At 43.5% G+C, this 25,614-nt stretch overlaps 4 protein-coding genes and 2 long non-coding RNA genes across 8 annotated transcripts in view; 3 read left to right on the top strand and 3 right to left on the bottom strand.

The window, feature by feature from the left end:
- The window catches only part of LOC138405838 (uncharacterized), a 1,208-nt gene extending 885 nt beyond the window's left edge, over nt 1-323 (bottom strand). The window contains exon 1 of the long non-coding RNA XR_011239506.1: nt 93-323. This is a non-coding gene — a long non-coding RNA (uncharacterized lncRNA). The remainder of the gene's footprint in view (nt 1-92) is intronic.
- Nucleotides 1-2,519, top strand: part of eif6 (eukaryotic translation initiation factor 6) — a 3,122-nt gene extending 603 nt beyond the window's left edge. The window contains exons 2-6 of the mRNA XM_020108861.2: nt 532-617; nt 775-950; nt 1,093-1,269; nt 1,388-1,572; nt 1,822-2,519. Coding sequence (XP_019964420.1) covers nt 532-617; nt 775-950; nt 1,093-1,269; nt 1,388-1,572; nt 1,822-1,831 — 634 coding nt within the window. The 3' untranslated portion in view covers nt 1,832-2,519. The remainder of the gene's footprint in view (nt 1-531; nt 618-774; nt 951-1,092; nt 1,270-1,387; nt 1,573-1,821) is intronic.
- Nucleotides 2,520-3,258: 739 nt separating this feature from the next.
- Nucleotides 3,259-11,646, bottom strand: map1lc3a (microtubule-associated protein 1 light chain 3 alpha). The gene is made up of 4 exons (XM_020106298.2): nt 11,465-11,646; nt 8,019-8,074; nt 7,313-7,419; nt 3,259-5,601 (listed from the first exon to the last, which is right to left on the bottom strand). Exons 1-4 carry the CDS (start codon nt 11,502-11,504, stop codon nt 5,439-5,441), a joined length of 366 nt encoding a protein of 121 aa, XP_019961857.1. The 5' UTR covers nt 11,505-11,646; the 3' UTR covers nt 3,259-5,438.
- On the top strand, nt 5,501-6,361 carry LOC138405841 (uncharacterized). The gene is made up of 3 exons (XR_011239509.1): nt 5,501-5,626; nt 5,841-6,009; nt 6,118-6,361. It is a non-coding gene; the product is annotated as an uncharacterized lncRNA (long non-coding RNA).
- Nucleotides 11,647-12,866: 1,220 nt separating the features above from the next.
- dynlrb1 (dynein, light chain, roadblock-type 1) lies at nt 12,867-14,356 on the bottom strand. Of its 2 annotated transcripts, none has more exons than XM_020106297.2 (4): nt 14,200-14,356; nt 13,751-13,826; nt 13,349-13,516; nt 12,867-13,149 (listed from the first exon to the last, which is right to left on the bottom strand). In XM_020106297.2, the coding sequence occupies exons 1-4, from the start codon at nt 14,200-14,202 to the stop codon at nt 13,106-13,108; spliced, it is 291 nt and encodes a 96-aa protein (XP_019961856.1). In that variant the 5' UTR covers nt 14,203-14,356; the 3' UTR covers nt 12,867-13,105. The 2 variants fall into 2 exon arrangements, with proteins under 2 accessions (XP_019961856.1, XP_069371934.1); XM_069515833.1 differs by having other exon boundaries at nt 14,059-14,273.
- Nucleotides 14,357-15,932: 1,576 nt separating this feature from the next.
- On the top strand, nt 15,933-25,185 carry ssuh2.1 (ssu-2 homolog, tandem duplicate 1). 2 transcript variants are annotated; one of them, XM_020106299.2, is made up of 12 exons: nt 15,933-16,052; nt 19,466-19,561; nt 19,648-19,729; nt 19,864-19,993; nt 20,384-20,444; nt 20,857-20,981; nt 21,166-21,228; nt 21,669-21,748; nt 21,944-22,036; nt 22,122-22,227; nt 22,610-22,717; nt 22,925-25,185. In XM_020106299.2, exons 1-12 carry the CDS (start codon nt 16,037-16,039, stop codon nt 23,057-23,059), a joined length of 1,095 nt encoding a protein of 364 aa, XP_019961858.2. In that variant the 5' UTR covers nt 15,933-16,036; the 3' UTR covers nt 23,060-25,185. The 2 variants fall into 2 exon arrangements, with proteins under 2 accessions (XP_019961858.2, XP_069371886.1); XM_069515785.1 differs by lacking the exon at nt 15,933-16,052 and adding an exon at nt 17,585-17,745.
- The last annotated feature ends 429 nt before the right edge of the window (nt 25,186-25,614 follow it).

The following is a 25,614-nucleotide window of genomic DNA, read 5'->3' on the forward strand; positions in this document are numbered from 1 at the left end:
ATATCAAACAGACATTCAAATTACTTTCACCGCGACAACGCAGAACATGTGATCATCAGAATGAGAAACTTTTGAGAAGCACCGTCAGTCACCTTGTGTTGGTCTGTTGTTCACGAGCTGATGATCCACAACTTCTACATCAATGGTTGTGATGTCACACGAGGAGGCCGAAGGAACGACCGTAAATACACGAAACATCAAATCTGACCTCATGTCGTCCAGGCTTAGTTTGTGTTTGTAAATGTGCCACGAGTCCACCGAAACAAAATCACTTCAGCTCAGTGTTGATCTGGAAGAACTCCGAACCTGATCCACAGTAAAACATAAAAAATAAAACGTAGCTCAATTCCGTGGAGTAATATCAGACCTGAGCCTCTGACGTCATCACCGTGTTAACCCAGGTGAGTCAGCTTCAGTCACGTGACTCACCAGGAATAACAACAGGAAGAAGTGAACGGTGAACGACTGGAGGTGAAACAGGGTTTGTGAAGAGACGACAGTTTGACAGAGATGTTGTTTGCGTGTCCACAGCGTGTTTGAAGGGGAACTGTCAGAAACCATCCCGGTGGTTCACGCCTCCATAGCAGGTTGTCGCATCATCGGCAGAATGTGTGTGGGTGAGTAATGCACACACACACACACACACACACACACACGCGCTCGCTCTTGTTTGGCTCGTTTCTGAATTTCTGTTCTGGTTTGAAAACATCGTCCACAGCGCGACACTGATTCGTCGCTCGTTTTTTGTCGTCTCTGTTTTTGTCCGGTGATCAGGGAACCGTCACGGTCTTTTGGTGCCGAGCAACACGACAGACCAGGAGCTGCAGCACATCAGAAACTGTTTGCCGGAAGCCGTGAAGATCCAGAGGGTCGAGGAGCGGCTCTCCGCCCTCGGTAACGTCATCGCCTGCAACGACTACGTAGCGCTGGTCCACCCCGACCTGGACAGGGTGAGACTGATGAACCCCGCAAACATTTTATTCTTTCATTTATTTCTTTATTTCGTGGGTTTGTCAAAAAGACGTGTGAATATAATAAGTAAATAAGATAAACCATCTTTTCTGATCTGCTGCGTCTCCTTCTCTCGCTCAGGAGACGGAGGAGATCCTCGCCGACACCCTGAAGGTGGAGGTTTTCCGTCAGACGGTAGCAGAGCAGGTCCTGGTCGGCTCCTACTGTGCGTTCAGTAACCAGGGAGGTCTGGTCCACCCGAAGACGTCGATAGAAGATCAGGACGAGCTGTCGTCTCTGCTCCAAGTTCCCCTGGTGGTGAGTATCTGGCTGGCTTGGAGTTCACAGCAACCACACGAACACTTCCTGTTTGAGAGCGCCGCCGCCACCCCGCGGTTAAAACGAACGATGAGAGTAAAGCTGATTTCCTGTTCAGGCCGGCACCGTGAACCGGGGCAGCGAGGTGATCGCTGCAGGGATGGTGGTCAACGACTGGTGTGCGTTCTGCGGCCTGGACACGACGAGCACAGAGCTGTCCGTCATCGAGAGCGTGTTCAGACTCAGCGACACGGCACAGCCCTCCGCCATCGCCACCAGCATGAGGGACTCGCTCATCGACAGGTGAGCGTTTGTTGTTTCTCTTCTCAGACTTCCTCTTCTGTAAAGCTGCTTCACACAAGCTGTTCTCAGACACGCTCTCTCTCTCTGGGGTGAGAACACAAATGTCAGGCGGACGCGTGCTCGGAGGAAACGTCCGGAGCCACTGACTCGAGTTGGACTCGAGTCTGAAGCAGCTTTGATGAAACTGCAGAAGAAGCAGCGTTGGTGTGTTTTAGTTTTGTTTCAACCGCCCGTTCTCTTTCCCATCAGCATGGCCTAAGCCATCTGTCGCCATTTCCTGCCGCCGAGGAGCCGCGCTGTGATTGGCCTGGTCCTCACGTGTGAAGCGGCCGCCTGCTGGACTCGCTCCTCCCCCTACAACACCGTCACCTGCAGCTGTGTGACATCATCATCTTCAATCTTCACTGAAACCTTTGTCGTTACATCATCTTTCTGCAGCGACATCATCCAAGTAAAATAAGTTTAAAGGGAGTCGGCCGTGCTCGCTCATCGTCCGTGGTCGTTTTTCTAAGTGTGTGAGGAAACGACATTTCCACACGTTGAGGAATCAGAGATTTCAGCCTCTGCGTCTCCGACGTGAATATTTTTAACCAAACGGCTTCAAATGACTCCAGAAGTGATGAAGGTTCAAATAAATTTCTGTCTGTGATGAAACGAGTCGGAGCCGTGTCACAGTTTGCTTCACAGAATCACAACTGCTTCAGTTGGTGCAGCGATGGCGCCCCCTGCTGGCTCCTTCCTGTTGTCACTTGAAGCTTTTGTTTTTTTGTCTCAGCGCTCCCTCACAAAAAAACGTAAACACACTTACCTTAAATCTGTCATCAGTGTTTTTTTTGTCGCTTCTGTCGATGAAACTGTAAGAACAGAAAGTGAGGACGTAAATAACCGAGTGAACGATAAGCGTCTCATCTGTCTTTGACAAATAAAATAAAATCGCTCTCTTTTAATCTGTTTGTTTTTCTTCAGGGGCGTCGGGAATTCTGGAAAAACTGAAAAATAATTTGAATCGATTAATTAAATAATTTCAGTCGTTCAGGAAGTTTTTTGAAAACAGATCTTTGAAGATTTCTTATCGAACAATAGGAAGTTTTGATGTTTTACTTTCTCAGTACAAATATTTTATGGACTAAAACAAAATAAATCCACGAGATTCTTGAACAACTGTCGATAATGAGAGCAGAAGTTTACTGTGGTTTAAATATTGACATTTAACTGCTGCTGCTGTTTGCATCGCGACCATTCAAACATATATTTATCGTGTTTTACAGCTTGTCTGAGGATTGATTTGAAAACTTAAGCACCAGTAAGAGTCAACCTGCATCCTGGAAGTTCAGAGAGAACTTTTCCAGTCATGGAAACAACCTGGAAACGCATTTAAATGGCAAAATATTCTGGAAATAATCTCAATTGTCCTGAAAGTCTCCTGTGTTTGACGTGTGTCGTCTCTCTCTGGCTGGGAGCCAGCGTTGGTCTGTCGCACACGACAAACTATTTCTCATAACTCGCTTCAAAGCTCGACAGATGGAGCGTAGAATGAATGTGAACATAAATAAGAGCATCTTAAACGTGTTTCAGACTTTCTAACACCCTTCAGTCAACATCTGGAGCAGCTGCAGAACGCTGATGTGATTTTAGATTATTAACGAGGACGTGTTGATTCATCTGCACAAAAGACAAGAAAAACACTTTAAAGGCAACTTTTTATTATTATTTACTGGCAAATGCTTTTAATAAGGTTGTAGCAATGTGTCTATATACACCCCTCCAATGTCAGAAAGCCTAAAGAAACACACTTGGTAATATATTGATTATATGATCGTTTATACGCACACAGTTTTCTTGTTTGTTTTAAACACACACAAACATTTATTTTCAGTTTTTGGTTTGGGAAACATCGAAAAATCAGTTTTCTATCCTAAATAAAACAGTACAATTATATTTATGGCATAAAATCAATATACATTATAAAAACTGAACATGCAGTGTTTGTAGTGCATCATAACCTTGTTTTGTCTAAATGAACGAAGGCGACAGACGAACGGACACAGAGCAGCGGAGCTCTACAGAGAAGATACAAAATAAGAATCATTTTTATCGATACAGTAAATCTGAAAAACAGAAAAACTCTACGCCAACTCTTTTATATTCGTATTAATTTATGTGCAAAAGAAGCTCATTCGTTTCCTACATTAAATACATTGTATTATGTCTAATGCTCAACTCTATGCTACCATGACACACGCAGCAATCTCACAAGCTCCGAAACACGAGGCCCAGAGGCATCGCCATCGCCCCCCCGCAGCGGAGAAACGATACTGAACCAGCGTCTCGGTTCACCTCAGCTCCACCGGGGTCCGGTTACGTTCTGGCGTTCAGCTCAGGCCTCCGCAGCTTTTTGTCATTTTACAACACGGCATCATTTTATTGATGCTGAAGCAGAAACAGCGTCAGAACAAAAACGTCACATCCCAGGCCGGATACTACATTTCTCATTTGTGTGTTTTTACTCCATACTTCTACTTCTACTTCTACTACTACTACTCGAAACAAACCAAGCGTGGAAAGTGAGTGTTTGACGTTATGAGTGTTGGATAAGAGAAGCGCGTCCGTCAAGTTTTCATTTCAAACACTTGTAATTGATTCTCCGTGTTCGACTCTGGGAGCTGAGGCCGGTTGTTTTCTTCTGGAGGGTCATGTGACCGGAGCCTGACCAGTGAGCGACAGATAAAACAGAAAGAGGCTGAGTGTCAAACATCTCACTTCCTGTTCGTCCAGAGTAAAACACGCACGGTACAGAAACATGGCGACACTGAAGGTCGCGTACTGCCTCTACACTGCCCCTACTGTCCATGCGTGTACTTGCGGATGTGTAGTGTAAATTTCTGAGGACATAACGGACACAGGATACGTGAGACGTTTATTCAGATCCATCCTGTCCTCAGGTGTATTTGTGCTTGAGACACAAACTGACTCGTCAACTCACAGAAGCTTTACAGTGACGTGTTGGGGGGGGGGGGGGGGGGCGTTAGGGGACAAATATTGCACGTGTAAAATGACTGTCGATGAGAACGACTTCACCAGGATTACAGTAACGTTTCAGCCTGATTGTCAGCTACTCGGTAGCCAGGAGCGAGTCGACGCTAAATGTACGATTCAAACAAACTCAAGACATCGTTATGAAACACGAACTAAGCTACAGCTAATATTTCAAACTAAAGACGCTAATTAAAAAAATCTAAAACGTGAGTTAAAGAGGTGAAAAACGTGTCGCGATGTATTTAAATACATCGAATTTAAATATTTGAAACTCTCTGACGACTGTACCGTGTTTCCACCGGCGGACAGATCGGTTTTCTGAACATAAGTGACTTCGCTCGAGCGTCAGAACTGATCCTGAGCGATGACGAGTTGTGTTGGTGTGACACCACCTCAGAGTCTCAGACATTTAGACTCCACTGCTCCTGAATAACTAGGAGCACGAATCAATTATCAGTAAATCAATCAATCAATCAATCAATCGAGCCTCAGTGGAACTTTGGTTGTCCCCCCCTTTCAAAATAAGAGACCTCAGAGAGAAAATAAAAGACAGATTTATGACTCTGGCGACGACCTCTGGCTTTTACAGGTCGTGATGCGTTTACTGACCAAAAGATAAAGGTGCTTAATAGAAGGGGGGGGGGGGTGCTGACTGGGTGACGCTACGTGGGCCTGGGATGTGACACAGCGGAGAGGAGCGTGGAGTTTGTGGTTGGTTCTAGTTCCTCTCTTGTGTCCCCCCCCCCATCCTCTACCCTCCCTCTACCCCCTGAAAACCTCCCGCTCTCCCTCCCCTACGCCTCTGCCTCCCTCCGCCCGTCTCTCCCTCCCTAGCAGCCGAAGGTCTCCTGCGAGGCGTAGACCATGTAGAGGAAGCCGTCCTCGTCCCGCTCCTGCTCGTAGATCTCGGAGATGGGCGTGGACACGGACACCATGCTGTGCTGGTTGACCAGCAGGAAGAAGGCCTGCGTCGGGTTCAGTTGCAGACGACGCCTGGAGGAGGAGTCGGGGGGAGGGGGTGAGGATAACACAACAGAAAAGTTACAGTGGAATTTATTTTTCTAATGTTTCTGCACATGATTCTCATCATGATCATGTTTATCTGCATGTTGTCAGTTCTACTTGATCGTGATCATCATCACATCACTTATTTACTTTTTTATAAATGTAGTTTTGGATCAACGATGTTTTTAAATGTGTCTTTCAGAAAAATGACAGTTTTTTTTTTGCAGTCGTTACCATCGACTTCTCAACACTTAAAGTGAAACTCAGCCCTGGTGTGTTTTCATTGAGACGTCTAATGTTGGGGGACACGTGTGGGAGCCAATCAGACCCAGACGACAAAGACCAATGAGGGAGCTGAGACAGAGACACTCTGACCAGTGGAGGAGCAGCAGACAGGTGCGTTTAAGTGTCCAAATCAACACACACAGGTGAGCAGAGAGAGAACGTGTGAAAAAGTTTTTCTGGAACAAACTGAAGCTGGAGATTCTGTGGATTCTGTTACAGGACGAGTCAGAGAAGTTTCTATGGATGATGTCACAGAAACAAACAAACCACGGCCACGATTCCACAGCAGGCGAGTGTTTGATTCTCCACAGACATGAACTCTGTGAAATGTCCCCACAATTGTGTCGGGGAGATTTTCCAGAGCTCGTCTTTCACGTACAAGAGTGTCTTCGCTCGGACACATTCACAACACAGTGAGTGTGGTGAGTGGTGGAGCGGCAGGAGGCGGGACATGACGAATAAATTGTGCTGTGGAAAGATCAGTGTTGTTGTTTACAGCTCGTCCACGTCGCCCTTATCACCAAAACATGATGTTATCTTTCTTTTTTAATCTTTATATGCTTATTTTTCTATTCTTGCATGGAGCATTTGTAACAAACACAATTTTCCCCCTGGGATCAACAAAGTATTTCAGATTCTGAAGTTGACGTCTTCTACGTGTACGAGCGGCTCCTCCTCTTCTTCGTCCTGAGATATTTCTGTTATTTTGGGTGTTTTTAAATGTGCCCCTCCAGATCATTTCAGGAGAATAACAGGAGTTCAGTGCAGGTCTCAGAGAAGCTTCACTTTTCTTCAGAACAATGTAGAAATATCAGATGTCTCAGTTCTCTGCGGTCGCTCCATGTTTCACCTCCTCAGTCTCCTCCCTCCTCACTTTACACCTCCAGCCTTCGCTGAGTCGCTGCTCGTCGGCTCCAAACATTGTTCAGACCTCAGGATGGATCTGTAACCTGCCGACCGTTTCCTTCCTGGATTCATTTTGACAGGATCAATTCACATCTCCTAAACAAGTGGCTTTACATTTGTGCCTCGTCAGCGTTTGAGTTTAATAAGAATCAGTGGCTGCGTCACATCTTTCACAGTGATTCTGCTGCAGGCCACAAAAAAAACCCTTATTTACTGCCAATTATTCCGTTAGTGAACGAACAGCACGTCTCAATTTTTCATCCCTTTGGTTTGAGGCAGCGCTTGTAAACAAACCTGTCAGCTGCAGCCTCAGCAAGATGACACACACACACGCACACACACACTCTCTCTCTCTCTTATGGTATGTAAAGCTCCTCTAACACACGTGTATTCAAACAGGCAGCTCCAAATATAAACCACATACTAAACATTCACCTCAGTGAACTTAACCTACACTGTGTGTGTGTGTGTGTGTGTGGTGTGTGTGTGTGTGTGTGTGTGTGTTTACCTGATGATCTTGACCAGCTCGCTCATGTTGACGTGGTCGGGAACCAGGAACTTGGTCTTGTCCAGGACAGGCAACTGCTTCTCTCCCTTATATCTCTCGATGATGACCTGCGGCGGGAACATAAACACGTCAGCTAAATGAAACGTGATCGTAATCTCCACTTCCTCCCTCTGTCCATAAATGAACGTAAAACATCTCAGATAAGAACGCTGCCATCTTCAGTCAGAGTCGATAGATGACCAGTCGTGAGTCAGTCTCAGCTGTCAATGACGTCTCAGCCCGTTTTTATATCGTCAAATACGTTTGATTTTAATAGCCCGTATTCACATGGAGGAGACAGGGTCCCATTTGGCAGCCGTCACGTTGTTCATCTTTATTCACAGTCTGTGGCTCCGCCCCTCGTCAAACTGCTAATTTTTCCTTTTTGTGTTTTGATGAAAAACAAATTGTTTATTTTAAAGTAGTTTGTTTCAGAGTTGCTATCGAGTGGATGTTGTTGCCTCGGGACAGAGTTAAGCTACAGCAGCTGTTTTCCAGTCTTTCCGTGAAGCAAAGCTAATCTAAGCTCAGGCGTGTGTGTGTGTGTGTGTGTGTGTGTGTGTGTGTGTGTGTGTGTGTGTGTGTGTGTGTGTGTGTGTGTGTGTGTGTGCGTGCGTGCGTGCGTGCGTGCGTGCGTGCGTGTGTGTGAGAGAGATCAGCAGCTTACAGGGATCTTGTTGGGGTGCTGCTCACGGATCTGCTGCACCTCTTTGCACCGGTCAGCTGTTGACAAAAAATAACATTTTTAAACAACGAGCAGAATTTAAAAAAAACTCTTTCAGGATCTATCACCCGACGTTGATCTACTGTCAGTCTGTGTTTGACTTCACGTGAACCGGTTTCTCTTTTAGGAGACACAGCTTAGTGAATTCTTAATTCTTTCATGACGACTGATCCTGCAGCTAAAAGAATTGTCTGGTGTGTTTCATGTCTCACTGAGACTCTGTGATGTTTCTCGTTGACCCGCTGCCTCCCATATCTTTAGATGATGCAGTGATAAATACCTCCCCCTCACCTCCCCCTCTCCTCCCAAAAGTGAAAAAGAACCTGTGGTAAACTTTAATTGTCATAAAACTCAAAAGGTTTTTAGTTTGTCCAGTCTGGACTAATGTAAAACAACATGGTGGCCTCCGTAGAGAGGACCCCCTCCATGTAAATATAAAGTATTTAAATATAAAGGGTTTAAATATAAAGGGTCTTTTCTGGGGTAAAGAAAACTACAATTCATATAATTTAGTTGAAACAAACTAGTGAAAACATCATGAGGATTATTCTACATTAACTTTCTGCCAATGGATCCTTTCACCTGAATCTGACTCACTGGAGCTTTAAGAATTCTCTGTTCGTGTCCTTTTATTTTTTCACTTGATCTTTGTGAACTGAATTTACGTATTTCACATCTTTGCATATGATTTGTGGACGTCTCCTTGAGTTCAGCTGCAGTGAGCTGCCATGTTTTGACCACTTCACTCTACAACACACGCTTCCCTTTGTGAGCAGCCCGCTGCCCTGTTACAGAAACAGTGACGGGCTCAAAGCTCAGATCCAGAGACACGGTGTGAAAGGTTCCTTTGTTTTCTTTGTGTTTCCTCACAGTGAGAGTTGTACTTAATTATTACTGGAATATTATCATACTACTGGGTTTTCATTTGACATGGTCTCACAGAAAAATGCTAATACTAACATACCAATCTTAAATACAGGTTATGTATGTGTAAGTATAATAAATACTTTATTATTATTATTAAAGTAGAAGGATTTACAATTATCTTGGAGCAGGGTAATATCACAACCTCTTCTAGAGAAAAACAAATAAATACTTGAATAAATACTACCTCTGTACCTGCATTTACTAATGAGTACACAACTACTAGTGAGAAAGTGGTTGTACCACAGGTCTGTGATAGTTTCATGATACCAGTGTTGTGTCACTGTGACAAACAGCAGTTACAAACATTATACAGCTGAATACACAACAGCTGATCACAACTCACTCACTTTATAGAGTTAGAACCACGGAGAACAGGAAGTGGAGTCTGAAGCTCGTCCCTTGTGTCTCTGTAATGTCCCATGTGTCTCTGTCTGGTCCCATGTGTCTCTGTCTGGTACCTGATGTCTCTGTATGATCCCATGTGTCTCTGTATGGTCCCATGTGTCTCTGTATGATCCCATGTGTCTCTGTCTGGTACCTGATGTCTCTGTATGGTCCCATGTGTCTCTGTATGGTCCCATGTGTCTCTGTAATGTCCCATGTGTCTCTGTATGGTCCCATGTGTCTCTGTATGGTCCCATGTGTCTCTGTATGGTATCTGATGTCTCTGTATGGTCCCATATCTATCTGTCTTGTTTCATGTGTCTCTGTATGGTACCTGATGTCTCTGTATGGTCCCATGTGTCTCTGTATGGTGCCTGATGTCTCTGTATGGTCCCATATCTATCTGTCTTGTCCCATGTGTATCTGTATGGTCCCATGTGTCTCTGTATGGTACCTGGTGTCTTTGCATGGTCCTCTGTGTCTCTGTATGGTACCTGATGTCTCTGCATGGTCCCATGTGTCTCTGTATGGTACCTGATGTCTCTGCATGGTCCCATGTGTCTCTGTATGGTACCTGATGTCTCTGTATGGTCCCATATCTATCTGTCTTGTCCCATGTGTCTCTGTATGGTCCCATGTGTCTCTGTATGGTACCTGATGTCTCTGTATGGTCCCATATCTATCTGTCTTGTCCCATGTGTCTCTGTATGGTCCCATGTGTCTCTGTATGGTACCTGATGTCTCTGTATGGTCCCATATCTATCTGTCTTGTCCCATGTGTCTCTGTATGGTCCCATATCTATCTGTATGGTCCTATGTGTCTCTGTATGGTACCTGATGTCTCTGCATGGTACCTGATGTCTCTGTATGGTCCCATATCTATCTGTATGGTCCCATATCTATCTGTATGGTCCCATGTGTCTCTGTATGGTACCTGATGTCTCTGCATGGTACCTGGTGTCTCTGTATGGTCCCATGTGTCTCTGTATGGTACCTGATGTCTCTGCATGGTACCTGGTGTCTCTGTATGGTCCCATGTGTCTCTGTATGGTACCTGATGTCTCTGCATGGTCCCATATCTATCTGTCTTGTCCCATGTGTCTCTGTATGGTCCCATATCTATCTGTCTTGTCCCATGTGTCTCTGTATGGTCCCATATCTATCTGTCTTGTCCCATGTGTCTCTGTATGGTCCCATATCTATCTGTCTTATCCCATATCTATCTGTCTTGTCCCATGTGTCTCTGTATGGTCCCATATCTATCTGTCTTGTCCCATATCTATCTGTCTTGTCCCATGTGTCTCTGTATGGTCCCATGTGTCTCTGTATGGTCCCATATCTATCTGTCTTGTCCCATGTGTCTCTGTATGGTCCCATATCTATCTGTCTTGTCCCATGTGTCTCTGTCTTGTCCCATGTGTCTCTGTATGGTCCCATTATGCAATGAGCAGCCTGGGCTCCTCCCCACCAGCAGAGTAAGGGGCCGTGGTTTGGTGTCAAATTACCGCTGACATCACTGACCACGTGTTGTAGGATAATGTGTCAGCACGTGTTGTTTTTCTTTGTGGAGCTCGAACTGTGAACTGGTGTCATGGTCAATGTGGCTCCTCGGTTTGTTGTGTAAAGGCAGGCCAGGCTAACCGCGCTAGCATGCCGCCTGGTGAAGCTAACGTGTCAGATGGATGACTGGTGGTTAGAACCCCTGACCGTGACGTGTGACCGTGACGTGTGGGACGTCACATTTCAGATCACTTGATGTTGTCCCAGTTCACTCTTGCTCCAGAGCTGCGTCACATTTTGTCCAAATACGTAATAATCATTTAAACGTGTCATCCAGGCGCGTGCGTCCCCGGTGAGTGTGAACGTGATCCATTCACCTCGGCCACAGTCGCTGACTAATGAACAGCCACAGTTTGGTGACAGACATGTAAACAACATGTAAACAACATGTAAACAACATGTAACTGGAGCTAAGCTAGGCGGCTAACAGGCCGGCTAGCAGCTCTGCCCCCCCCCCCCCCGCTCAGCGGCCGCTTCCGGGCGGATAAACACACAGCGCGGCCCCGGTGACTTCTTACCGAAGGTCCTCCTCTGTTTGAAGGGTCTGTCGGACGGCATCTCTGTCGGGTGGTGACACGGGTGTAGGTCGCTGAGTGTTCGGGAGCAGCAGCTGGTGGACCGACTGCACAGTGTTCGATTCCCGGCGGAGTCTGAGGAGAAAAGTGCTCCCGACCGACAAAGCGAGCCCACCCAGCGGTGACGTCATCCGCAGCTCTTAAAGGGGACGTTCACCGCGTTTGACTGATTTCAGTTCTTGTTGTGGACTTTGTTAACAACAGTTTCTGCACTTATATAAACTGTTGACGACGATTTACACTGCTTTACAAACTCTTAGTAGCGCTCACCGACAGACAAGAGACACACAATGATCGAGTACAGACACACAACAGACAGAAAACGACATAAACCAAAGAAAAACAGACAGAAAACGATATAAACCAAAGAAAAACAGACAAAAAACGATATAAACCAAAGAAAAACGACAGCAGCCAAAAAAACGATGCAAAAGGAAGACACCCAATCACCAATGAGAGAAGCTCACAATTAAAACATGACACACACAAAAAGATGTAGATGTAGAACCCAGTCACTTATTTGTCTTGTACTTTAACTTCATGTCTTTATCTTTGTCCTCTTGGTAGATGCCTTTTTAAAATTTGCTTCATCTTTCCCTTTAACTTTATATTTAATTTGTCAGTTTTTAAACCAAAGTAAATGTGTTGAATGTGAAAACTTACATGACAATAAACACGATTCTGAGGAACACGACAGAAAACAAGACACAAGATTAGTTTCTCTTTTTTTTTTAATTTCTCAATTTGTAACAAATAACCAACAGGAAGTTGACATGACGAGAGCAGAGTGGTGTTTGTCGTGTGGTCGCTGTTTACCGCTGAGATTCTGCCCTTCAGCATCTTTAACAACAAAACAATAAATAAGGCTCCAGAGATTTTTGTTAAGATTGAACTGAAACAAACGATCTGAAGAGGTGCTGTGGTTCTCTCTCTCTTCTTTATGACTGAGGTATTTTAGCAGGTGTGTATTTTTCCCATGTGCTAAAATACATACGTGATAAACACATTGTCATAAAACCTGTGATGCACAGAGAGGAGACTGTAGTGAAATGCTAGAATACGGATCCTGTCGTAAAAGCAGATGCAGTTTTAATGCACCTTCACCTCTTGTCTTTAAATTACTTTGTTCAGCAAGTACATTAAAAAAAATCTAATTGATTAAAAGGTTCAGTGTGAAGGTGAAAGGGTCTATTGGCAGAAATTGAATATAAACTAACCACAGTGATGTTTTAACTTGTGTTTCATCTAAACTGTATGAATTGTTTTCTTTACCCTTGAATGGGCCCTTTATATTTAAATACTTTATAATTACACCAGCAGCAGGTCCTCGCTAAAGAGGCTGCCATGTTTTTTTTAAAGCAGCCCAGACTGAACAAATTAAACACCTTTTGAGTTTTTAACAACTGAAGCTATCACAGGTTCTCCATGGTTTTATTTTTTTTCGGAGGAGGTAATCAGCTGCAACCTCACCACTAAATGTCACTAAATTCTGACACTGAACCTTTAATGAGAGAAAATAAAGTTTGTCTGTTTGACATGAACGACAGACGGAGAGAAATGAGTCAGGCAGCGGCTCCTTCTGGTTCAGTCTGAGGGATTCTGGATGACGATCAGGAAATAATCCTTATCTGTAAAAAGAGGCAGAGTAAATAAATAGTACAGAAAACATTCTAACCACGTGACAACACTAGGGATGGTCATCGAGAACCGGTACTAAATTGGTACCAGTTCCTCATCGGTCAGTACAGAATTATCAATAATCTTCTGAACCAACTGTAAATGATACTCGCACAGCATGAATACATGAGTGAGTGGACGGATGGATACCTGGAGCGATCATGATCTCGTTCTTCTTTGAGCGGATCCGCAGGAAAGTGAGGTCGTTCTGGGGGTCGATTTCTCGGACGGTGCTCCTGGCCTTCATCACCAGCTGGTGGATGAGTCCGGCGTACTGCACCGTGCTGGAGTTGTCCAGTGTCGTCTTGATGGGGATTCCTGAAGTGACACAGAGGAATCATTCACCTAAAGGATTTCCATGTCTCTTCACATAAAACCCCTTTGGAAGGTGCAAAGCTGCTTTGAACTCTGTCACACAAACAAATAAATGAAACTGTCCACCACTGATGATGCAGTTCCTGTAAACAGGTGGAGAGTGAGCTGGTAAATATACAAACGTGTAAATAACAGCTGAATAAATGACTGTGTGTGGATTATCTGAGGTAGTTTTACCCTCCGAGTTGACGACGATGATTCCCTGAACTCCTTTCTGGCTCTGAATCCTCTTCAGAGTCTCTTCAACCTCGGCCTGAGACAAAGAGACAGTTAGTGTCAGTTCATTCTGCTGCTGAGACAAAGTGGGTGTCCACAGCAAAATACACACACACACACACACACTCACACACAGGACAATACAACACACACACACACACACACACACACACACACACACACACACACACACACACACAACACAACACAACACAACACAACACAACCCAGGTCCAGCTGCTGTCAGAACCACACACACACACACACACCGCTGCTGTTAACATGGCAACGCCCGGCTAACACAGTCCAGCTAGCTCCGGTTAGCATCCTCTAAACCTCCCTGTTGTAAAACAGCTGTGACCGAAACGTGAACGTGTTCGGTTGAAGTCAAATCTGAGTTCGTCTCTCACCATTTTGAGAAAGTGAGTGAAGAAGAAACTGGCCCCGCTACACAAATGCTAACAGCTAACAGCTAACAGCTAACTGTCCTGTGTTGTCGGGAGAAGGCGAGTGACGTCACGTCCGGGTCAACTGCCGCAACCGTTGCGTTCACGGCTCAGAGAAAAACGTGGGAGATATGAAATCCTCCGGGGGAAAAAACAGCGAAGGATGGAAGCTATGCTAACCCCTCCTAATGCACAACATTGGCCAAACATGTCCCGTATTCATTTCCTTTTTTTGAAATTTGAAATAAATGTATTTTATCATTTAACATTCATACATTTCACACAGCTTAGCATACAGAGACACATGGGACCATACAGAGACACATGGGACCATACAGATAGATATGGGACCATACAGATAGATATGGGACAATACAGAGACATCAAGTACGATACAGAGACACATGGGACCAGACAGAGACACATGGGACCATACAGAGACATCAGGTACTGTACAGAGCATCTACAGTAGGTTTCTTTGACTGCATAATACCTTCTTCATGAACAACAGCTGGATTTCAAGACACACTGGAAACTCTTAACCAGCAACAGTTTAATATTTGTTTCACTTTTCAGAAGTGACTAAAATGAAGGAAATAATTATCAGATCGTGAAAATATGAAAGATAATTACAGGTGATGGGCTGATGTGCCCTCGCTTCAGGTTTCCTGTCTATTCATTCATACAAACAATAAAAAAACAACACCACAACAAATATAAATCTAAACAGTTCAGCTTTTAAAACTAGATTTTGGGTCCAGGACTCATCATATACACCGTGTGCCTTATGACTGCATACTATGTTGTACTGTGTCTTATGTTTTGAGTACTTTATTTGCTGTGTATTTACATGATCCGTTTTCAAAATTATTCATCATAGTTTGTCTGTATATTTACTTTAGGCTGTTGATTTGGTCAAAATGTCTTATTTAGAAGGAGCGTGAATGAGAGTTAATCCTGTAGTTTTAGACTTTCTGTCACTTGTACATTTATCAAATTGATGAAATAAAAACCATGAGCTGCTCTTCACTTTTGCTTTATTATTTTGATAATGTGAGTTAAAGTGGAACAGCTTTTCTTCCATTAAAAGGTTAAATAAATAAAAATCACAAAATAGACATCAGCAGCATAAGTAGAAGAAATAACAGGAATATTCAGTGACGTAAATCAACACAGATTAAAATGTCATCATAAGAAGCATCTGGACTTGTCCTCCCCACATCCTGCAATAAATCAAATAACCAAAAACTGAAATGAATTGAAAAGTCATTAACATGTTGTCTCAGATTGACACGGTGTCAGTTAAAGTGACAGAAACAATACAAATATAGACTTAATATAAAAAACTCTGAATTTTACTTTAGATTTAAAATTTATTTCTGTTTATGTGAACGATGTGGGCGTGTCCAGAAACTGCGTCAAGTCAAATATGAACAGACAAGTCCAAACAGGAAGTTTAAAGTTGTTCCCTTCAAAGTAAAGCTACATGTTTACATTAAAGGAGTGAGGACGACGACAATAGATAGATACACACACACACACACACACACACACACACACACACACATACATCGATAGATAGATAGATACACACACATACATACATACATACATCGATAGGTGGATATATAAATATATAGATAATATAGTAAAATAAAGTACACAGAGGGAAATTATCCGTGAGCCTTTTATTTTTAGAGCCCTAACCGGAAACAATCGTGTATTTAAATGGTGTCGCGCATCTTCCTGCGCTCAGACCGCGAGGAGCAGCAGAGGAGGAAGAGGAGGAGGAGGAGGAGGAATGGACGAAGATCCCGGTGAGTCTCATTAAAACTCTTTACCTGTTGGATTGTGTCACGTGGCGGCAGGAAGTAGACGGAACCATGTTCTCACGGTGTCCGGGGACTACTTTAACTGTTGCACAATATCGCGGTGTTGGTGTATCGTAAAGTTCAGAGATTTGTTTACGCACTGTGTCTCTGTCTCTGTGTCTGTGTCCCTGTGTCTGTCTCTGTGTCTCTGTCTCTGTGTCCCTGTGTCTGTCTCTGTCTCTGTGTCCCTGTCTCTGTGTCCCTGTGTCTGTCTCTGTCTCTGTGTCCCTGTCTCTGTGTCTCTGTCTGTGTCTGTCTCTGTGTCTGTCTCTGTCTCTGTCCCTGTCTCTGTCCCTGTCTCTGTGTCTGTCTCTGGAGAAGGTTTCTTCCAAGTATTAATTACTTCTTTTTAATTGTCTCTGTCCTTCGAAGTGTTTGTTGGATCTAAACCTGCTTCTCCTGAAATCTTCCTACACACGTGTTAATCATTACATACATGATCTCAAGGCACTTCACGTGTTAAGGTCGAGAACTTCAGGGAAGAGTTCACCGAAGAAAAAAGCAGATTCACTCGATATCTTCTCAGCACCGAGCAGCTGGAGGGTGAAGCCCGTAAAACACTTGTGGAGTTTCAGGAGTTTGAACGAAACACTGCCTGCCTCCATTCTGCTCCGGCGGTGTTGAGTCTTCGTTAGCCCAGACTTTCACATTCCACTCGAAACGAGGTTGTTTATGTGTTTTTAGCCTAAATGTCTCTGTGGTCGTCCTCCGGAGACACGTTCACGTTGGCTCGCCGGACGACACCACAGGAGACATCTCACTCCCTCGTCCCTCCTCCTACATGGTGGTGAGCAGATAATGAGTGAGCTCCGTTTGAATCCAGACGTAAAAATGTTGTTTATTTTCCGAGGACAGGTTCTGATGATCAGCCGTAATATTTTTACCATCCGAGGTCGTGTCACCACAAACACAGATGAGATGTTTTTTGTTGTTGTTGCTCTGGATCAAGTGTTTTTGGTCTCGATTCTTCTCGGAGCTGGTCGACGTGGTTCTAAGTTCTCATGAGTAAATGAAATGTTTACTCTCATTGGGACGAAGCCGGTTAAATAAGAGCTTTTTTTTATAGAATCAACAAAGTCGATGTGCATTCATGTTTATATTTGTTTGATCAATTCTATATGTTTATGTTTTCTTTATACTAAAGTTTATATTGAAGCTGTAAAATATTTCTTTGTCAGGACGGTTTGATCACGATAACCGTTGAATTTTTTTCTCTTTATCCGTATTGGAAATGTTTTATTTCCTAATATCAGCTTCTGGCTGTGATGGTGAGACTCTGAGAGAAAGAGCTGCACAGAGAAAGAGTCTCAGGAGTATTGTGGATTCATTGTCCCGTCAAAGCTTCAGTAATCAGACCAGCTTTGTTCTCACATTCCTTCTTTCTCCCTCCCTCCCTCTATAGCTTTACTCCTCTCTCACCAACGAGCCTCCCTCGCTCCCTCCTCCCCCCCGTCCTCTCCCTCCATCTCAGCCCAGATCTTTTTGGGGAAACACCTTCTCTCTGATATTTTTATCCCTCGCCCAGAGTTATTGTCTGCAGCTTGACACGAGCACACGGACCCGGCTGTATTTTTATCTGCCCGGCGTCAGGAGAAACCATGGCTCATGAAAAACACCCAGAGGAGTCGGCCGTCTGTTGGTTCGTTAACAAAGTGTTTGTGTCGAGTTAAATCATGACGCACGTCAAATAACCGGCTTGGTGCCTCGGAAGTGTCTCAATCAAGGCACTATTGTGTATATTTGTGTAGTATTACTGTGCTGCTAGACAACCTGATGCAGTTCTGTGTTTAGTGAAAACAAGTTTGTTTCAGTTTGGGAAGTCGAAGCTCGGCTAAGTTTTATATTAGTTACACAATTAGTTACAATAACACAATAACAAATACACTGAACTCCACTCATTTTAGTTTGTGAGCAGGATTACACAAAAACCACTGAACCTGTTTTCCATGAAACTTGGTGGAAAGATGGAACATCATTCAATTTGAGATTTTTCCTTTTCATTGATTTCTCAGAGAGTAAATCATGGATCTTGTTTAAGACGTGAACTCTGGAGGGTTTCCCATATATTTGGGTCCAGACTTTCTCCGGAGATTGTTTTTCACATATGATCAACACAGCAGGAGATTCTCTGTTCAGAGACGTTCACAACAACTCACAAATCTCTGGAGCGTTCAGACGAGTGGTTGCACAGCCGGCACGGACAGGATGTAATGTTTGTTCTGCTGTGGAGATCACATGGTTAACACCGGCGTCGGCCCTCATCACCAACAGCTCTGGAATCTCCTCGTCTTTCCAAGTTGACGTCTTCTTCGTGTTCGGCTGCTTTTCTTCATCCTGAGATATTCGTTTTTTTCTGTTGGGCATCTGTCTCTGGTTAAAATCATCATCATCATCATCATCATCATCATCATCACACCCACTCGCTCGCAGTGACTCCTCCATGTGACCTCTCACATCAGCTCAGTGGGACATTATCTGGAGTTTTAACGTGCGTGTAGCTGTGTGTAGCTGTGTGTAGCTGTGTGTAGCTGTGTGTGTAGCTGTGTGGGTAGCTGTGTGTAGCTGTGTGTGTAGCTGTGTGTAGCTGTGTGTAGCTGTGTGTAGCTGTGTGTAGCTGTGTGTGTAGCTGTGTGTGTAGCTGTGTGTAGCTGTGTGTAGCTGTGTGTGTAGCTGTGTGTGTAGCTGTGTGTGTAGCTGTGTGTAGCTGTGTGTAGCTGTGTGGGTAGCTGTGTGGGTAGCTGTGTGTGTAGCTGTGTGTAGCTGTGTGGGTAGCTGTGTGTAGCTGTGTGTGTTTGTAGTTGTGTGGCTGATGTTGTGAATGGAAGACAAACTCTGAAGTTGTTGCGTCAGGGCCCTGCTTTGCTGTTACTCCTTCTCGAGTGTGCTCTTTGTACAGAAGTCACGACTCCATTCAGACGACTCCTTTAACAACACAGAGGTTGACGCAGGGTGTGGACAGAAACAAGGTTAGAGGTGAACTTGCTCCGTTTCCTTCCAAACTGAGTGGACGAGCAGGAGGCGTGTTCCATCGAGCTTTTAGCAGATCTCCGAAGAACAGGAAGTCAAGTTGTCCACTTGTCTGAGTGGAGTAAATAATATTATGACTTTTTCTTTATTCTTGTAAAGTTGTGAAAATTATTCTCCGACGATTTTTTTTCATTTCTCAATTTTCAACATGGCCCCAATAGTTTTCCACCAGAGCCAAGAATCCTCCGTTTTAAATTTCAGATGTTTCAACACAAATGTGAATTAGAACCAGAGGGAGGGAAACAGAATGAAGAAAAGATTAAGGGAGAAACAATAATTCATCCATTGTCTCAAGTTAAGTGAGACACTTGTTCTTTACCTCGTCTTCTCAGGTGCATTTGATCCAAACATCCCTGAAGAGGGACCTTCAGCGCCCCCTCCTGGTTGGCTGGATGACATACATGGATACCAGGGCCATAAAGGAGGCCGTGAGTCTTTGCATCTCTTCTGTTTTTTTTTAAATTAACATTTTTCCAAACCGTCACCTTCGTTGTTTTTGTGTAAATGTTTCCAGCGGATGACCCGTTGTACCCCCCTCCCCCGGCCTACAGCCCCCAGCCTGAACTCAACAGGAACACCCTGGTGCCCAACGTCAGGTACTGCACACACCAGTAATTCACTTTGTTTATGAAACACTTGACTCTGTGCTTCGTCTTGAATTCTCTCAGGGTTTCAGACAGAAAGTTGGAGGCATGATGGGATAACAGATGTTGTGTGTTTGGTCCCTCAGGGTCCCAACGATATCGGAGGATGAGGCCCGACACGCCCTGCTCAAGTTTGTGGAATCAAAGTGGACGTACAGTTCCAAACCCGCCAGGAACCTGACGTTCAGAGAGCTGCAGCCCATCACCGTCTACCGGGTACGAGCACCGTTACCTCACCAACAACGGTTACTGTGTGAAGAGTGGAAATAACTTTATTTAACACATTATTTAAAAAGGGAGATTAAGTTATTTCTCTCACAGATGATATAACAAAAATAAAATCAGCTTCTTAAGGTCCAGTCTGTTTTGTAGAAAAAGCCCAATTTCCACCTCAAACATCAAATCATGTATTTAAATGTATAATTAACATGTTAGTCGGCAAGAACACGGAGAAACTACTACCACCGAGGGAAGTTTTGTTCCTGCCGATGTGAGTTGTGTTTTCTGGTTGAAACAAAACACACTGTCTCAGAATCCACCTCAGTGAAGTTTAATCTGGATTATAGTGAGTGGGGGGGTTTTCTCATCGTCTCCTTCCTGCTGCAGTATCGACTGGAGACCTACACTGAGACCAGAACCAGCGCCTGGCAGTTCGAACCTTACAACGGTAAAACTTCACTCTGAGCGGACGAAGTTAAACATTTCACATTGTCACTTTTTATGTTCCTGCGCTGGCGACACCCTGTGGCCGGAGGCATTATGTTATCGGGGTGTCTGTCCTCGTGTTTTGAACACGATATCTGGAGAACACCTCAAGAGAATATCTTCGAGTTCGGTACAAATGTTCATTTAGACTCACAGGTGACATGATAACAATTTGCAAGATTAAGGTCAAAGGTCAAGATCACTGTGAGCTTATAAATCATACGTTTGCCCTGAACGCAGCATCTCAGGAACACTGAGTGAATTTCTTCAAACCTGGAAAAAAAACATCCACTTTAGATGAACGAATGATGTTTTAGTGATGGTGATCCGTAACTGACCGCAGTACCACACTTCATTATGTTGTCTTCAAACAGGACAAATGGTGGATGGTCCTCAGTACGGCATGTGTCCTCAACCGTGGGACGTCCCAGTGACTCTACCTCAGAGATACACCGACTTGGTGGAGAAGGTCCGCGTGCCGCACACGTCCTTCATAAAGGTACAGCTCCTTTTTTAAAAAGGATTAAACTGCCTGTTCTTGGAGTCTGATCTCTTTTTATTTGTATATTTAGTTGTAGTTGTAATCTCATGCCGAGTGATCTTCAACTAAAGTTGATTATATTCGTTATATTATTATATATCATGTCATGTACGACGGTCAGATGTGGTTGTGTGTTTTTCAGCTGTGTCACAAATGTAAAGGCTGCGGAAGAACTCGCTGCAACAACTGCTTTGGTCGAGGCATGGTGAGACTTTTCTCTGTTCACGATTACACATGATTGGTATTTCTAGAGGAAGAAGAAGAAGAAGCTGTAATAAAGTAAATGTTTTACACGTTGACTTCAAAAAGACATAAATGACCGATTGATCATTAAATTGGTGGTCCTTTGTTTTTCTGTTTGAACGTCATTATCAGTGTCCTCAGAAAAGTTGCAGAGTGAAATGTGTGTGTTGTGTTTACAGTCATAAATCTCGGAGATGACATCGGATCTGCAGCAGATCAACCACACTGAGTTAAAACAACATTTTTCTCACAGGAGAACAAGACGCTCAGTGTGTGCGACTGTAGCTTCAGGCAACAATTCCTCAACATTCTGGGCTTGTAGAAAAAAAAAAAAACAGCTCGGCTTTGTAATAATGTGGAAATTAAAGGACACGCAACTCAGACCCACATGTTGTTTTGCAGAAGCGTTGCACTTTCTGCCACGGAAACGGTCGATCCAGGAACAAGCGCTGCACTTCCTGTCACGGCCGTGGTCGCAAGAGGTTTGACTGGTTTCTTTCTTTAAACTTTTAGAAGGTCACATTAAGCTCAGTGGGAAAACTCAGGTGAATTTGAACACGGGAACAGGTGAGAGGAGAGGAGACGTGGAGAGTGTGACTCCAAAGGTCCGTTCTGTTCCTCTGTGCCCACGTGCTGTCAGACATGTTGTTTCAGGTTCTTCCCTCTCGGCCCTGCAGGTGTATCTCCTGTCACGGCAACGGCCACAGGACCTGCTCTATTTGTCACGGGAGCCAGAACCTGCTGCATTTCATCCTGCTCACGGTCACATGGTCTGTCAACCCTGTGTCTCACTCTGTCCAGACCTCTTCTCCCGTCCGTCACGTCTGAGCTGATTGTGTTTTTCTGTGCGTGCAGGAAAAACAACGTAGACAACTTCATTCCCGATCGCCAGCCGGACTTTCCTGACAAGAAGTTTGAGAAAGTGACAGGAGATCCTTTCTTCATCGACGAGAACGTTCTGGTAAAAACGAACATTACGTTGTGAAGCATCTTTTTAACCTAGAAAACCCTCCCCTTTAATAACCTGAGGATTTAAAACTGAAGCTGATTTCATGAGTGAGAGAGAACTGGGGATAATGTCCAAGCTGGAGAAGCGGTGCTGACCACGTAGAAGACACAGATGAAGCTGTGGAGAGAGTGTGTGGCGATAGAGCTGGAAACAAAAACACATGACCTCCGCAGCAGAATCAACATCAGCTGCTCTTTGTGGACAGTTTGGAAAGATTCATTGTTATCTCCGCTGCGATGGCTGACTTCTCGTCCGCCTTCATGTCCGGTCATGGCTCAGATACAAACGCTTGAGTGGAACAAACCTGTCATCGTCTTCCTCTGTGTCCTCTCAGGTTTATCCCATCCAGGGTTTCCCCGATCAGGAGATCTGTGATGCTTCTTTAAAACTGATCAACGAACACCTGAATCGTTTCAGCTCCACCAGCCGCATCCTGCAGCAGGTAAGAAAAACTCTCAACATGTTGTGGTGTGAAGTCAATGGTTGACCAGAACGTGTAGTTTTCCACCCAGGACACCAGATGTCACTATAACTCCTCCTTTGCTGATGGTTCAGTTTGTTTCTCGCTCCATGAATAAAAACTGAGCGTTTGAGGGATTTATTATTGATTTTTTTTAATGTTAATGCTGCGTTTCACTTTTCTCTGCAGCGTCAGACCATCGAGCTGGTGCCGCTGACTCACGCTCTTTACTCGTACAAAGGAAAAGACCGCAGCTTCTTCGTCTACGGCACGGAGAACAAAGTGTTTACCTCCAAATATCCCTCCGCGTGTTCTATTTCATAGGTGACTGATAACACCTTCATTTTAAACACGGTTTGAATGTGTTACTTTGATATGTAGATTTATAGACTTATACATTATAGAACATGTCCAGTTAGTTTCCAGCATAGACAGTTACTTTACTGACTTCTAGTTCTTTTATAAAATACAGTATACATTCATGTCGTGTTACTAAGTGACGGCATAATGTCCTGTTATAGATTTGAACCATTTCACACGACCTCAGTTCCAGGTTAAAATGAGTTCATTCATTTTACACTTTGATTATTAATTCTGTTGGATTCCATCGAAGATTTGAACCTTGGTTTCCGTCGGGTTCTGTATAATCCAGTGAAATCCAGGAAATCCAACGTGCCTGTACTAACGTCTGCTACCTCTCCACTGTCAGTCGACTGAACATGTGTTCAATGAAACTCATCAACAGATCAACTTAGTACCAGAATGTCACTCGTATCCCTCCGCCCAGGCCGAGCAGCACGTCACGTGACTGTCTAGTTCTTGTAGTGTTTTCACAAACAAACAAACAAACAAACAAACAAACACCTCCCTCTGGAGGTGATTGTGCTTCGAGATATTATCTGATCATCTTGAGTTGATTTACGTCCTAGAGGCAAATCTCAGAAACCTTAAACTGTAAATGACTCGAGTGTTTGTTGTGTGTATTTTAACTTTCTGTGGGCTGAACCACTACTTCATGTTAACCATTGATTCGTGCTCCAGGACGTCTGTTGTTCTTTTACATCGTCTGTCTCGTGTTCCTGAACCTGGTTGGTTTTTAAACACAAGATCATCATCAACAGTTTGATCAGAACATGTTTTGTCTGTTCTCCTTCTCTGAACATCCAATACCTATTCTAGTAATTGATTCATTAATAATGAATTCTGCTTTTCTTCATCTCCGTAACCTGAGCGTCTTTAGGTTTATGAATAAACAAGCTGCAGGAAGATGCGAGTAAATAATGAATTTTCCAAACAATAGAATCAGACTTTAATTGTGTCGCTCTTTTCATACAGACAATGTAAAACAGTTGTGTCTGTAAAACAAATGACAACAAGAGAAACAACATCTGTGACCTCATCCTGTCCACAGAGCAAATGTCTATTTACTGTCAGAGAAAAAGAAACTGACAGGAATAAAACAACAAAATGATAAAAAGAGTTAAACTTTAGGGCATTAAAGAACGAACGACTCATCAAGGAGAAGATTAATTCAGATTTAAATCATCTGTTAGTTTTCATCCAAAATAAAAATGAAAAAGATTTTGAATATTGTAAAAACCAAAGACGAGATTTGGTTCCAGAAGAGTTGAAATAAAAACTGAGGAGATGTTTATGATTTATTCATCCAGAATCACAGCGACTGAAATGAGCCAGTTTGATGTGGAATCACAGAAAAGTGCTGAACATGAAATAAATAAGCTGTTTTGCAGGTTAAATGTTGGTTTTAGTTTCTACTCTGGTGCTTTACCGACTAAATAAACCTTAAACGTATTGATATCGTTCATCTCGTCCTGATCCTAGTTCCGATACGTGGACCTTGTGCAGCGGGTAGATATCGAGTACTGATCTGATTCCATGCGTTACAAATAACAGACATAATGTTTTTTACGAGCTTGAAGCTACTAACCCTGAAACTCTTTTTTTCTAAAAGTTTCCTAAAATACAACAAAGCCCATGTTTCTGTCTTTACCGACAGTTTGTTCAGCCTCTGACACTGCGACGACCCTTTATGGTTTATACATATATATTATAAACACATTTCTGTTGGTTTTGTTATTTCTTATATGTTTTATTCTTTTCAGCTCAGGATGCTTTTATACAATAAATTCTCTGTGTCCATGAACAATCACTTACGTCAGTTTCAGATGCATCTTTCACAGAAAACAGTTTTTTATATAATTTTTACCAGTTTAAATATATGTAAAACAAATTTTTAAGGACGAATGAGGCTGAACATGTTTGAGAGAGGATGTGATGGAAGAACTCACTGAGCCTCTCGTCCAGACGTGTTCTCCTGCTTCTTTTTTCTACTTTTAATAGGAAAGAACTGAAGATCGCCTTATACACCTCAACATACTCTGTGTGACATGTAATTGTCTAAATAAACTTTTACAGCGAAACTTACACAATCTGGTATTGTTTTATAAAAGCTTCAGATGTATTCAAATGAGTTGATATGAAAGATATTTCATGTTTTCATCCTGTTGTGTCTGAGTCAGTTTAGAAATGAATGAAAAACACGAAAGAATCATAGCGATCTGAATTTTAGGGATTTATTAATTTGTAGTCCCAGATTGTCAGATGGAATCCAGGAAGACGGACGATAAACCAGGAGGAAATAAAAGCTACTGAACCATCAAACCTCAAAGCTGCAGCTTTAACTTTAATAATAATAGTACTAATAACTAATACTTCTCAAATTAAAGTTACTCTCATTGAAACCAAACTTCTTCAGATTAAATGAAAAAGGCAGTTGAGGGTCAGACCTGTAATTATTACATCACAAATCCAGCTGCTGAACGTGGCCTGCAGCTGTGTACACACTGATTCCACTAGAG

The sequence above is a fragment of the Paralichthys olivaceus genome, chromosome 2, assembly GCF_024713975.1.
Source record: "Paralichthys olivaceus isolate ysfri-2021 chromosome 2, ASM2471397v2, whole genome shotgun sequence".
NCBI lineage: Eukaryota > Metazoa > Chordata > Actinopteri > Pleuronectiformes > Paralichthyidae > Paralichthys > Paralichthys olivaceus.

What these genes read in the sequence shown, in the direction of transcription:
- map1lc3a (XM_020106298.2), bottom strand. Translation starts at nt 11,504, where the DNA reads ATGCCGTCCGACAGACCCTTCAAACAGAGGAGGACCTTCG. An exon ending in CAAACAGAGGAGGACCTTCG is followed by an intron (nt 8,075 to 11,464) that starts GTAAGAAGTCAC and finishes TTTTGTCAACAG; the next exon opens with CTGACCGGTGCAAAGAGGTG. An exon ending in GAGCTGGTCAAGATCATCAG is followed by an intron (nt 5,602 to 7,312) that starts GTAAACACACAC and finishes CTCCTCCTCCAG; the next exon opens with GCGTCGTCTGCAACTGAACC.
- dynlrb1 (XM_069515833.1), bottom strand. An exon ending in CATCGTCGTCAACTCGGAGG is followed by an intron (nt 13,517 to 13,750) that starts GTAAAACTACCT and finishes GTGTCACTTCAG; the next exon opens with GAATCCCCATCAAGACGACA. An exon ending in CGAGATCATGATCGCTCCAG is followed by an intron (nt 13,150 to 13,348) that starts GTATCCATCCGT and finishes CTCTTTTTACAG; the next exon opens with ATAAGGATTATTTCCTGATC.
- ssuh2.1 (XM_069515785.1), top strand. Translation starts at nt 17,712, where the DNA reads ATGAAAAACACCCAGAGGAGTCGGCCGTCTGTTG. An exon ending in CACGGCCGTGGTCGCAAGAG is followed by an intron (nt 21,749 to 21,943) that starts GTTTGACTGGTT and finishes TCGGCCCTGCAG; the next exon opens with GTGTATCTCCTGTCACGGCA. An exon ending in TCATCGACGAGAACGTTCTG is followed by an intron (nt 22,228 to 22,609) that starts GTAAAAACGAAC and finishes GTGTCCTCTCAG; the next exon opens with GTTTATCCCATCCAGGGTTT.